Source organism: Haliotis rufescens, unplaced genomic scaffold, assembly GCF_023055435.1.
Source record: "Haliotis rufescens isolate VD_foot unplaced genomic scaffold, xgHalRufe1.0.p SCAF_26, whole genome shotgun sequence".
Classification (NCBI taxonomy): domain Eukaryota; kingdom Metazoa; phylum Mollusca; class Gastropoda; order Lepetellida; family Haliotidae; genus Haliotis; species Haliotis rufescens.
In genome coordinates, this window is record NW_025963957.1 from 8274420 (window position 1) to 8289096 (window position 14677).

The 14677-nt window shown below is 41.8% G+C and overlaps 1 protein-coding gene across 2 annotated transcripts; it reads right to left on the reverse strand.

The window, feature by feature from the left end:
- Positions 1-2345: 2345 nt before the first annotated feature.
- LOC124137355 (protein downstream neighbor of son homolog) lies at positions 2346-14561 on the reverse strand. Of its 2 annotated transcripts, none has more exons than XM_046503620.2 (10): positions 14155-14560; positions 12235-12360; positions 10749-11018; positions 10346-10461; positions 8311-8367; positions 6722-6900; positions 6224-6359; positions 5214-5342; positions 3874-4069; positions 2346-2989 (listed from the first exon to the last, which is right to left on the reverse strand). In XM_046503620.2, the coding sequence occupies exons 1-10, from the start codon at positions 14428-14430 to the stop codon at positions 2645-2647; spliced, it is 1830 nt and encodes a 609-aa protein (XP_046359576.1). In that variant the 5' UTR covers positions 14431-14560; the 3' UTR covers positions 2346-2644. The 2 variants fall into 2 exon arrangements, with proteins under 2 accessions (XP_046359576.1, XP_046359577.1); XM_046503621.2 differs by having other exon boundaries at positions 2721-2989; positions 3870-4069; positions 14155-14561.
- Between the last annotated feature and the right edge of the window lie 116 nt (positions 14562-14677).

Below are 14677 nucleotides of genomic sequence, written 5' to 3' on the forward strand. Positions count from 1 at the left end.
ACCTTTTCGAAATACAACTATATTTGACTTGTCTAGGTCGAGCCCCTAAGTATCACAAAACTGCTGAAGAGCGGGATTGTAGACCTTTCACTGCATAGGAAAACATAACTACATGTATATTATCACCAAATAAAAGTCAAACTAGATCCTTATTTTTTTTAGTTACAAATATCCCGTTGCTGCATTTCTCACCAATGGCATCAACAAGTTCATTTACAAAAGAAAACTCATGATGCAGCCCTGTCGCACACCTGATATGACATTAAACGTGTCTTACCCGAGTTAGTTTTCGCACATTCAGCAATTGACTCATACATGCTCTTTAAAATTAAATATATTTCCATGACATCCTTTAGTATGTAATATATATAAAAGTGTTTTTTTGTCCTATCTACAAGGTCGAATGTCTATGAATGCACAGTAGACACGGCCTTTAGGCCTAGATAATAAGAACACAGAGCTTGAAAGGTAATTGTATTGTCAGTTGTAGAATACATGGTTGTGCTTGACTAAGTAGTTTATTTAGGTCAACCAATCAGCGTAAACGATTTTCTAAAATGTTTGTATGAGTGTAGCCCGAGATATCTGGGAGAGAGTTGGATGGTTCACTCAATTTACGAACGATCACACCTCGTCTTACTCAAGGCAATATACCCAAATTCAATACCTTATCAAATAAGTAGAGGGATACCAACATGGTTGGCGTGTTTACAGGACCCTATTCCAACATGGTCAACGCATTGATGGCATTTTATCAAACATTCTGGGTGGGTTGTCGACATGACCATATTCCCACAAGCGTGAGATATTTACAGGACTGTATTCCAAGGTGGGCATGTATACAGGGCCATATTCCCACAAGCGTGAGATATTTACAGGACGATATTCCAAGGTGGGCATGTATACAAGACCATATTCCCACAAGCACGAGATATTTACAGGACGGTATTCCAAGGTGGGCATGTATACAGGACCATATTCCCACAAGCGTGAGATATTTACAGGACGGTATTCCAAGGTGGGCATGTATACAGGACCATATTCCCACAAGCGTGAGATATTTAAAGGACAGTATTCCAAGATGAGCATGTATTCAGGACCATATTCCCACAAGCATGAGTGATAACAGGACGGTATTCCAAGGTGGGCATGTACACGTGACCATATTCCCACAAGCGTGAGATATTTACAGTACGGTATTCCAAGGTGAGCATGTATACAGGACCATATTCCCACAAGTGTGAGATATTTACAGGACAGTATTCCAAGGTGGGCATGTATACAGGACCGTATTCCCACAAGCATGAGATATTTACAGGACGGTATTCCAAGGTGGGCATGTATACAGGACCGTATTACCACAAGCATGAGATATTTACAGGACAGTATTCCAAGGTGGGCATGTATACAGGACAGTATTGCTACAAGTATAAGTTGAAATAAGGGAAATGTATTTTTATCATTAATATATATTTATTTGATTATATGACTATTTGGATATCATACCTGTTTTCATTCTTAGTGATTTGAAAATACTGTACATAACAAAAGGAAACAAAGTGGTCTAATTAACAGTTTTATTAACATGATAAAAAAGACATAAAACATATCTGAAAACATCATGTAGATGACATAAATTAAATATATACTGTACATGTACAATTTGACATGGGTTATCATAAAAATGTTTGAGTAGAGACACTCACAGGTGAACAAATCAGTGGAGTTATTATGAACGGATAAGAAGTAAACATGTATCAGCTTTTCTTGTCATGGTCATGTAAATAAATAATAAGGCAGACATTGTTACTGAGATACCCCAAACTTCATTCATAAGATCAAAGTTTTGCTTATGATCATGACCCAATTTACACTGAGAAACCCCACCTGTCACCTTGATGCCGCAAGATTCACGAGACATCCCAAGCTTTACTGAGACACCTCAACCATCCATGAAACATCTCAAATTCAATGAGACACCTCAATCATCAATGAGACACCCCATGTTTCACTGAGACACCTCAACCGTCAATGAGACACCCCACGTGTCACTGAGACACCTCAATCATTAATGAGACACTCTATGTTTCCCTGAGACGCCTCAACCGTCAATGAGATGCCCCAAACTTCAATGAGGTGAGGTGAAATGGGGTTTAACGTCCCGTTAAAGATTATTGCACGTATATAGCGTCATGCATGCATGCATGTGTGTGTGTGTGTGTGTCTGTGTCTGTGTCTGCTTGTACTAGTCCAGACTGATGCCGATTTTATAGTGCTAGGCCACTGAGATACCATGCCGCAGTTTAACATGAATACCCAACTCAGACACAGTATACTGGCTCCGAGCCGACGAGTCCTTGTTTTAGCCCCTTAATGCCAAGCGCCAGACAGGGTAACAACAAGTACCATCTTTTAATGTCTTTTGGTATGACACGGCTGGGGATCGAACCACGGACCTTCTGCTCTCCGGGTAGACGTTCTATGACTAGACCACAAAGGCGGTCCCAAACTTCAATGAGATGCCCCAAGCTTCACCGAGACATCACTAGATGACAAATGCTTCACCAATCTTAACTGCTAATGCCAGTCTCAAGGGCATCTAGATCTGGAACCTATTAGGTCCTGTCAAAAAGACAACAAAACTTCACAAGTTGAAGTTGAAGCCATGTTGAGTGCTGGTCACCTCCTTATACACGGTGTTGTCCTGCAGGGTGACGGGGCCAGACAGAGTCTCCTGGGCTGCAGGGTGTAAGCCGGACTCTTCCACTTCCTTACATGAATCACTCCGAAACATGGCGCCCCTCAGGTTCAGAGCTGCTGTAGGTTCATGTGTGTTGAAGGTCAAGGTGAAATCCTCCTTTTGGAGATCACGCAGGAGGTGAGACACGTTGAGCACATGGTGAGGGAGGATGGGTCCGGACATTTCTATAACATGGCCTTTCTGGAAATTCCCTGAAGCATCTGTCTGTTTGGCCACCGAGTGCTTCAGCTGCAGAAAGGAGATAGTGTGAATGTCTCGGCCGATGACACATAGAGAATCACTGACAAAAGTGTGTGCAAGCCCCGGATTTTGTCCACTTTTATCAACTCGTGTTGATATATTTGATATCATAAGACACTCAGCTGAGATTTTATTTATCATCCAACATCATTCTTCCAACTTTATCAGTTTGTAGAAAGTAATAAGCAGTGTCTTAAGTGTAAAAAGTACTGCTACCAGCTTCAGTAGCAGAGCCATTAGTGATGATGTCATTTGATTGTGACATCATGGTATAATTTTATAATTTAAAGTTTACACGATATACAGCTTTTCAATTGGACGAGAGGTCGGTCACATGACCGCGAAATTGATGTTCATAAGTGTATGAACAACACAATTTGACGTTCATACGTTTTTCACGAGACCATGTTCTTGTAATGACGTAAACACTGACGGACTACTTCCACATTCCTGGGGAAACCCCTGGGAATTCCCTAGCTCCGACGTTCATACAGTTTGGCCCTCACTCTATGAAGGTTCATACTCCAATGAACTCACACAAAGTGAAAGTCAATTCTTAAAACAAATGACATCACAATGGTCTGCAAAACATTGTGATGCAATTTCATTGCAGCGATATCTACAATGTAGATAGCGCTTCATGTCACCCAAGCGATATCTCCTGTGGGAGCCAGTTTTGGATGATAAATAACAGTAAGCCCTGGTGATGACAAGTGATATGACAGGCGCTTCAGCTAATGACAAGTGATATTACGTGCACTTCCCCTAATGACAGTGACATGTAATGAACGGTCAGCTGCAGAAAAGTGATATTATGAGTACTTCAGCTGATGACAAGAGATATAATTAGAGTACATGTATGACTTACTCACTTTATTAGGTTTGAGTGTGGCTCCTTTGAATGCCGTGGGAGCAAGGATGGTTGGGGGGATGCCGGCCTGGGGACCACTGGTGGCGGTGCAGCTCCGGCAGTTGAGGAGAAAGTTGAACATCGCCTGGACGTCAGCACCTTCCACGTACACCAGGGACTCAGGCCTGTTGTCTACACGCCGGAATCCTTCACGCTGACTTCACCAGTTAAGGAAATAATAACTGCATATTTTTGTATAGGTCTATCAGTGGATGAGTAGGTCTATCAGTGGATGAGTAGGTCTACCAGTGCATGAGTAGGTCTATCAGTGGGTGGATTGGGTCTATCAGTGGATGAGTAGGTCTATCAGTTTGTGAGTAGGCCTATCAGTGTATAATCAGTTTATTATGTGTATAATCAAACTTTCACTCGCTACATTTGTTCAATAATGATTTAAAAGCCAACTCACCCTTGTGGCGTCACTACCCTGCCTATGCCTTCCTTGTTCCTTAGTTTTACACACATTATCTTCACAGTGTTCCCTCATACACTTTTCTGCCAGAAAATCACGCAACAAATTATTTACTACGTACTCGTGAATTAGACATCTGACTCCTAGAGACATTTTCAGCTCACGCTATATCGGCTCATTCCTCACCTTTCGGTATCATCTAGATTGCGGAATGGGACGAGTGTGCGAAGTGGCATCAGGATCACTCATATAAGTGTCCGTAGACTAGCATCAAGAGACACCATGCCCACCCGTAACCTTCGTAAGTGTCTGTCACCACTTCGACCCTTTCTTTTCAGTTCTGTAACGTCTTTGGAAGGACCAGGTCAACAGTGAGGCCGTAGACTGGTTGGTAAGATGTTGGGCTACAAATCCAAAGGTGGCAAGTTCACTTCCAACTTGCTTGTCTCAGTGACATGTGACCTATGGCAGAGATTGTCCTCACGAGAAGTTGTATTCTGAAACTGCTCCACTCATCTTAAGGTTGATTGTGTAACTACAAAATATCAACACATACAATACACTGAACAACTACTGATCCTGTGCTGTCACCTGGCTGTGAACTAGGGGAACCCATGGCCCAGCAGTGTGGGTGAGATGGACAAAGGGAGACAACTACATGTGGCATCTACCCGATGTGGGTGAGATGGACAAAGGGAGACAACTACATGTGGCATCTACCTGATGTGGGTGAGATGGACAAAGGGAGACAACTACATGTGGTATGTACCTGATGTGGGTGAGATGAACAAAGGGAGACAACTGCATGTGGCATCTACCTGATATGGGTGAGATGGACAAAGGGAGACAAGCAACTATCAGCTCTGGGTAAATCAGACTGAGGAGGATACAGTTTGACCTTGTTCGGGTCGAGTGAGGGGAAGCTCTTTTTGTCGAGGCCCATGCTCTCCAACCACACAGATGCACCTTCATCATTGTCAATCAGATCATCATCCTCGTCATCATAGCTGCAGGCAGTCCTGTACAATACAAGGTAATGAGGGCATTTTACAACACAGACACAGCACCCTACTGCTAAAACACAGACACAACAATCTACTGCTAAAACAGACACAACAACCTACCACTAAAACACTGACACAGCAGTCTATTGCTAAAACACAGACACATCAAACTATTGCTAAAGCACAGACACACCAATAAATTGCTCAAGTGAAGACACAGCAATCGATTGCTAAAACACAGATACAACAGCCTACTAGTAAAACACAGACACATCAATCCACTTCTAAAACACAGACACAACAGTCTATTGCTAAAACACAGACACAGTAATCTACTGCTAAACACAGACACAGCAGTCTAATGCTAAAACACAGACACAGCAATAAATTGCTTAAGCGAAGACACAGCAATCTATTGCTAAACACAGACACAACAACCTACTGCTAAAACACAGACACAACAATCTACTGCTAAACACAGACACAACAACCTACTGCTAAAACACAGACACAACAATCTACTGCTAAACACAGACACAACAACCTACTACTAAACACAGACACAACAACCTACTGCTAAACACAGACAGGGCAACCTACTGCTAAAACACAAACACAGCAATCTGCTGCTAAACACAGACACAACAACCTACTGCTAAAACACAAACACAGCAATCTGCTGCTAAAACACAGAAACAGCAATTTACTGCTAAAACACAGAAACAGCAATTTACTGCTAAAACACCGAAACAGCAATTTACTGCTAAAACACCGAAACAGCAATCTGCTGCTAAAACACAGACACAGCAATCTGCTGCTAAAACACAAACACAGCAATATATTGCTAAAACGCAGACACAGCAATCTCCTGCTAAAACACAGACACAGCAACATACTTATGGGGACCTGATGGCTGTGGGGGTTGTGGCACCGCTGCTGGGTCTGTGTTCTGGTCAGACTCGAGAGCAGAGCCTCTCTCAGGAGACAATTCTAGCTTCTTCCCCTCCAAGTTGGGCATCCGGAAACTGATGCCTGGAAGTGTCACAAAGATAAGGGTGAGTTGGTGTAACGCACGCACAAAGACATATACACACACAGAAACACAGATACAGACACACATACAGATGTGTGACACACAAAATGTTTATCGGGTTTCCCACTTTACTGAAGCAAATGCTCACTACCACATACAGCTACGTTTCGGTGTTTCGGTGTAGGTTCAAGTGACCACTTGTGTTGTAATGGTGTTAGAACCTACACCGCAATGTCGCTCCTAATTGTAAAAAAGAAGTTGTTCAACAATACATCTTATCCTTACTTAGTACTCCAACTTGTAAATGCCTCTCAAAGAAGTTCAGTTCAGCATGATTCCAAGTAATGTGTTAACAACATACCGTCTTGCTTGAATGCCTCCCTCAGACCACGGGTTGTCGGTGTGAGACAAGCGTTGATGTTAGTCTGACTGCTGACCCCTGCAGCACGGAACACCACCGTGAACTGATGAGTGCACAGATAGAAATATGGGCATTTCCCGGCTCTCAGTAGGTGGAACACGGATGTCAAGCTCTCCGTCCTAAAACCACACAAGAGTCACAGTCCCCTAGAAGTTGCTACATCAAACATATCAATCAAAAGAGGCCCATAGGGCCTGTATCGCTCACCTGGATATTTACCCAATCATGACAAAATATACATTTGCATTGTACATGTATATAATACTGCATGTAACATTTAAAATGAGTGGATAGCAAATCTGACAGCATGAACATGTATTTCTCTACATACAATGCAGTATAAAGATCTGAACCGTTTCCATGTTATGATCAAGGATAAACCATATCATAGGCATTACTCTCTTCATAACAAACAAATTTATACAATGTATCTGTTTATTATAGGGTCGGGATAATATCAGTTTGCATGTTATGGTCAAGGTTCTAACTCCTTCCGGAGTGTCTGACAGATGAACAGAAGTGCCACTCCTGGTAGCATATGTGCATTCCTCTCATTATACTCTCAACTGTACATATGGTTAAAGACCTGTGAAGATCCGGGATAGAAGAGGTCTTCAGCAATCCATGCTTGCTGTAAAAAGAGACTGCTTGTCGTAAGAGGCGACTATCAGGTTCAGACTCAATTATTTACAGACTGCTGTCATATAGCTGGAATATTGCTGAGTGTGGCGTTCAACAACAAACCAACCAACCAATATATGGTTATACGGTGGGGATCTTAACTGTGTCCAAGTTATAAACTCTTTTCAGCCCTGCCCCTTAGTCCCCAGGGAAGGGGGTAGGGTTCAGCCCCTCCATTTCTCCAGTTGGAATCCCCACCATTGGAGAATGCTTCCAACCAAATATGGTTGATAACTATCTCTAAGTTCCAGAGAGGAAGTCGTTTAAAACAATAACGCCAAATTACTCCTATTTGGCCCCGACCCCGACCCTGGCCCTCAGCCCCTCCATTTATACACTTTTGAATCCTCACCACCGGAGAATGCTTCCAACCAAATATGGTTGATATCTATCTATTAGTTCCAGAGAAGAAGTCGTTTAAAGCAGTATAGCCAAATTGCCCCTATTTGGCCCCGCCCCTCAGCCCCACCATTTGTACAATTTTGAATCCCCAACACCGGAAAATCACCATGTTATAGCTTCCAGATTTCACTGAAAGGTGGAGCAGAACAACAGCCAAGTTGTGTTGGCGCCTTCTGAGGTTGAACATCCTTAGAGAGCAAGTGACTTCCACTTGTCTTCGAATGGGTGTTTAAAATATCAGCAGAATTCTGAGAGAAGTGTTTGTAAGACACAATAGCTTGGATCATTCCTGCAATGTTTCAACATCACCTTTACTTTCAGAGAAGTTGTGGACAATGTCAAACTTAACGATCGATGGATCCTGTTAGTCAGGTGAGTTGTGAAAATATTCCAATGTCAACCTAACCCTGTGCCAGGACCAACCTCGGGGACACTCAGTGTCTTACCAGTCTCTGTGCAGGGCAACTGTGGCTTCGTCGTTGGATCCCACAATACTGACATTGCTGGAACAGACAGACAAAGGTGTTACCATCTTCAACTTAAACAAGTAGGCTAGTACTATGTCCCTCTCAACCGCTGCAGCAGAACAATCCTAAAAGTGGAAACTCAAGAGGAGTATAGTCATTTAGCGAAAAAGTTTTTTTTTGTTAATGTCACAAAAAAAAATTATTTTGACTGTAAAAACTTTGAACAAGAGGCATCAAAAAATCCCCTGGCCCCCACACATTCGAAAGAACAAATAATCTGACTGTTAGTTAAGTCCAACTTGATTAGAGAATGCCAATCTAATTTGTCCGTCCATATACAAGAGTAGTTATTGAGCTGTTGGGATTCAGAGCTTTGTATTTCTATGTCAGGTCAAACCAATATGAACAGAGTCAAAGTCAAACTTGTTGCCATGGAAACAAGGAACAAAAAATCTAAAAATCCCAAAATAGCAAAAGGCATCAGTTGACAACATGGTTTTTGAGCGTGCAAAGTTTCATGAAAAAATACTTATTAGTTTTAGAGATATTGCCCGGAGAAACACACCACTATCAACATAGTCAAAGTCAAACTTGATGCCAAGGAAACAGAAAAATAAAAAAAATAAACAAGAGTTTGCCAATAACGTGGCTATATCCCCCGCCCCTGTTGCAGAATTTTATGACATGCCGTATTTGACGTAATAAGCGCCCAGGGCGCTCTCAAAATTAGAAATAGAGGGCTCTTATTAGAATATAATTTTGGTGGAAAAAAGAGTGTTGAAAGATAAATTTTGTGGTTTATGCTGACACACTGAAATGTTTATATGCGACATTTTTCCAGAATTTAATTGCCCATAATTAAGAATGCATATAACACACGAGTGCGTATTATACGCGAATAAATAATAAGTCTTGTGTACATTGATCAATTGGAAGGAGTGCTAATTGGGATTGTTCACTAGCCAATATATTAGCAAATATCACTGTGGGCGCTTATTAGAGCGGGGCGCTTATTACGTCTAATACGGTAATTAAATCTAAACAAACTATAACCTTATTTAACCGAGGTGGAACTTGTCATGGAAATTGTAAAAAAAAGAAGAGTTTGGAACCTAAGTCCATCTTGTTGCCATCTTATGCTCCGGAAACGAACCCTACCCTCACAGAACCTAAGTCCATCTTGTTGCCATGGAAACGTAAAAAATAAAAATTTATAAAATTACTAAAAAGCAAAAGGCACCAGTTCAGCATGTACTTGACAGACCTGCAAAGTTTCATGAAAAAATATTGAATGTTTTTTTAGTTATGCTCTGGAAACAAAACGTGACGACGGACGTAAGTATGTACGGACCCCGTTTCTATATCCCCCAACTTTGTTGGGCGGGGGATAATAATCACCAAATAGCAAAAGGCACCAGTTGACAACATGGTGTTTGTGTATCCAAAGTTTCATGAAGAATACTTATTAGTTTTAGAGATATGGTCCGGAAAACACACCACTATCAACAGAGTCAAATATCAAACATGTTGCCAAGGAAACAGAATTTTTTTTTTTATAAAAATCCCTAAGTAGCAAAAGGCATTAGTCGCTAACATGGTCTTTGTGTGTGCAATGTTTCATGAAAGAATACTTATTAGTTTTAGAGATATGGTCTCGGCAAACACACTACTATGAACAGAGTCAAAGTCAAACTTGCTGCCATGGAAACAGAAAGAATGTAATCTCTAACAATTCCTAAATAGCAAAAGGCACCACTTCAGCCCCTAATTGATGGAGGTACCAAGTTTGGATTAAAATCTTTCAAGTTATGCTCTGGAAATATGGATGGACAGACAGACAGACCAGATAATGACTACATCCACTGCATTGTATGCCAGGAGGATAATCACAAAATGCTATTACTTTGAACAGTATTTCAGATAGTGATCAGCAGATCCTAGCATGACTAAGACAAGCAACTCTACACAGTGAATACAGTGCCCTGGTGAGAGAATAGTTCCATCTGCAGCCTACCTGATCTTCTGTTCTGCTACAATGCGTGGGAAGGGCTTCACCCAGGGGATGTTAGGGTGCACCCAGTACAGACAGCAGCTGTGGAAGGTGGAGCAGCGGTCAGCATCACCGGGCCACTGACAAACAAACACCACAAGTTAACATTTACCAGTAATTATTTTTTCCCTGTTCAACACAGCCAGTCTGTGAAAAGGGGGAACCTAGTGCTTTATGGTTTAAATCTTTGAGAGAAAAGCTCTTAGAACTAACTAAACAAAACATGTGGTATGTCGAACAGATTAAGCAAAACGTAGGTTAAGAACCCCTCATCTCATCTTCTTAAAAATTACACTAAGTGGAGCACTCGTTATTCTATTTCTTCTGGAGATATTCCCTCTGACTGCAGGGAAGGATGACGGTGTACCTGGTGCTGCATCTGTACATGCTGGCTAACAGCCCGCGCCTCCTCATTCATCTTCAGCTGGGTACACCACGACAGTGACGCCTCCGACACAATCCTCATCTTCACCTTCAGACTCCAGTCCAGTGGCAAGTGCTTGTGACTCTGTACCCGAGGGGGAGCAGGACACTGTATGTTGTGGGGTGTGGGGTCCATCATCACAGGGGAATGGTTAGCAACAAACTCGGACAACTTGGTGTCAGGCGGACGTTCACTCGTAATGTCTGTTTGTGGCTGAAAAATGTTAATATCAAATGAAACCATGACATGTAGCCTACTAATTCGTGAGAGTTTTGTGTTTTTCATCTAATTACAAAACAACTACAATAACATGAGTTCTTAGATGGCTAGACATCATGCACAAGGTGCTCAAAGCGCCAACATTATTACATAGTCTTTTCAACAATCTATCAATTAATTCAAAATCTCATTAAATTGAGACTTATCTATTGTAAAAGTATTATAAACAAATAAAGAAATGGCAGATACCACCAACACTATAACTGTGCACTGATTGTTCAACAGCTCAGTGATTCTGACACAAAAGGCTGTATATTGGTCAATGAATTGGACCCAAGAAATGTCCTGTCAATGGCAAAAGTCAGTAAGTCAAACTAATAAAAATGGTGGATGAACCATAAAAACAAATCAATGCAATACTGTTGGTGGCCAACCGGCACCTGAAACTCCGCAGTAGTGTGTACTGACTGGTTATATATCAGGTCTGTCAGCCATGACCGGCATCATCATCTGTTCCACCACTGCCAGGTAATACCTCACTGCTCTACCACTGCCAGGTAATACCTCACTGCTCTACCACTGCCAGGTAATACCTCACTGCTCTACCACTGCCAGGTAATACCTCACTGCTCTACCACTGCCAGGTAATACCTCACTGCTCTACCACTGCCAGGTAATACCTCACTGCTCTACCACTGCCAGGTAATGCCTCACTGCTCTACCACTGCCAGGTAATACCTCACTGCTCTACCACTGCCAGGTAATACCTCACTGCTCTACCACTGACAGGTAATACCTCACTGCTCTACCACTGCCAGGTAATAGTATTATACCTCACTGCTCTACCACTGCCAGGTAATACCTCACTGCTCTACCACTGCCAGGTAATACCTCACTGCTCTACCACTGCCAGGTAATACCTCACTGTTCCACCACTGCCAGGTAATACCTCACTGCTCTACCACTGCCAGGTAATACCTCACTGCTCTACCACTGCCAGGGAATACCTCACCGCTCTACCACTGCCAGGTAATACCTTACTGCTCTACCACTGCCAGGTAATACCTCACTGCTCTACCACTGCCAGGTAATACCTCACTGCTCTACCACTGCCAGGTAATACCTCACTGCTCTACCACTGCCAGGTAATACCTCACTGCTCTACCACTGCCAGGTAATACCTTACTGCTCTACCACTGCCAGGTAATACCTCACTGCTCTGCCACTTCGGCCCATCTTCAATGTTGACTAGGCTTCTCACGCCATCACTAATGTCAGACTCAGGGTGTTGGACTTGTTCGCTGCCATGCTCACAAGTCAGCGCCTCATTCACTCTCTACAAGACAAATTCAATCATGTTCAGACTGTACCTTGGCGATCGAAGTCAGATGAAAGGGTAGGTCACTCCATTCTGCATGTCATACTTGATTTAGGGTATTGACTCAATCCTGACATTTGTAAAACAAACTGTCCTCATCATCAATATGTGCCTTATGAACCATTGATACATTCATTAAGGAACAAATTAAAGCATTTTACTTTGTATGAGAAACAGTATTCTATCTTATGAGATAATAAACATATAATAACATCATTTCATTTCTGCCTGAAGACATCTGTTTAACTTGTTAGTGGAAAAGGGTCTCTTTTGACTGTAATTTGACTGTAGGACCCCATCGCGGCTCTTGGCTAACGATACCAGAGATAATGAAAAATGTCACTTGTATAGGCCTCACTGAAGTTGTTTGTGTGATCACATGGCACGTGCTATTTGCTGGTACAGTTAATCGCGTGCAGGCTAAAATGGCACCTCGGCATCTCATTTGGCGAAAAAAGCTACTAATTGACGTGCGAAAACGGCAGCTCTATTTTTAATAACAATAAGAATGATTTATGTAGTAGTGAGTATACTTTATTTACATGCTTTATTATGTTATGTTGTTGTATGTATGTTTTCCTTGGGCGGGGACACGGTCTGCTATCTGAAGAAACATTCTTGGCTGCCGGCAGAAAGGGAATATATATAACATAAATATCAAATATGTAGTATACCTGTAGTTAAGTTTCTTGACATTTCCGCCACTCAGTTTCAGCTTGACATTGAGCTAATCTGAGGAAAGGTAATCAAAGCATGTGATGTTTTCACAATAAGTTTAGTCGCCTCCAAATAAATTAGAATAGAGGCTAAGTTCCTATGTAAACTTGTTTAAATGCGATTAACATTTCTCAATTATTTGTGTTTACAAGTGACTATGTGAGTTCTCATTTATTTACTTCAAAGCATGTAATGTTTTCACCATAAGTATAGTTGTACCTCCCAACATGCCCTATCAGAGTCAGCGAGTATTTCACTAGATCTATCAAGGTTTAAAAAAAAGGTGCCATTTTCGCCAATTGGTGCCATTTTCGCTCGGTCCCGTTTTAGCTAAAACCCCAGTTAATCAACAGGAAAGTATTTCCACTGTTTGGATTCCCTCATCACGTTATGACAGAAGTCGGAAAGATTTCCGCCCATAGCATCATTAAAGTACACGCTGCCAGCCACCTCATGATATATCTATATATAAATGTTTATACACTATGAATGAAATAATATGTAATATTTATATATATAATGTACATTATGTATATATACCTCTCATGTTGATAGTTATATTTATTCCATATATAGTTAGTTTGTACCCTGCCCTACGAGGGTGTTCCGTACAATAAAAATTCTTGATTCTTAGCCCCCTTCCAAAAGTTATGTATGGATAAGCATTGGGACACAATCCATTTAATCATATTGGGGGGGGGGGGGGCAAACAAGTAGAAGTCCTAGTCAGAAGTCTCCTCAAATGCCTTCCACGGACAGAAATGGGCTGTTTGCTCGTAGTTTCATCCAAATCAAAGTTATTGCTACAATGAACTTCATACACAGATTGAGAATATTTCTGACATAACATGAAACATATGCCGATAACTGGGTCCCATTGTACAAAACAACCTTAGCATGACGAGTGTCGTAAGTCTATGTTAAGGTATGGGTGTTACGATCACCTTGGCGCTAAGATCGCTTTGTGGAACGGGTCCCTAGTCGCTTGGCCAGTAGGCTAAAGATTTGTTTTCTCACATGACCAGTGCACTCTACCTCGTTCATAACATCCAAAGCCTTAAAAAGTTCTCTGGGATCCTCTTTATTAGTATTTCCATGATTCGGTCTTTTGTTGTCAGTTTTGCAGCCAAAGGGGTTTTTCCTCTTGGTGACGGGACGATCACTTGACGGTCTCGAGCTCAGCAATGCAGAAGACAGTTCAGTGGGGTCGTGGATAGTTTTTCTTCGAGCTAGCGTTCGCCGTTTGATACTTCGAACCTTCATCACATCAGACGGGTTCTTCCATTTAGGTGAATGTTCGGCGGCAGCCATAATGAATAAAGGAAATCTACCGTAGGCCTATACGAATGTTGTCCTTATCAAATACTTTCACAATGGGATTCACGAGAAGTCGTTCATTCACAAATCCCGCCCGGAGTAAGGTGACTCGAAAACTTGAACCGTGTTGTTTAGTTTGTAGGCGGAAGTCGACAGTCGTGTCAATGAATCAGCTGTAATAATATTTGTGATCACGCCTTTGGAACAACCATATAACACATACTTTAACATTCAAGCACGT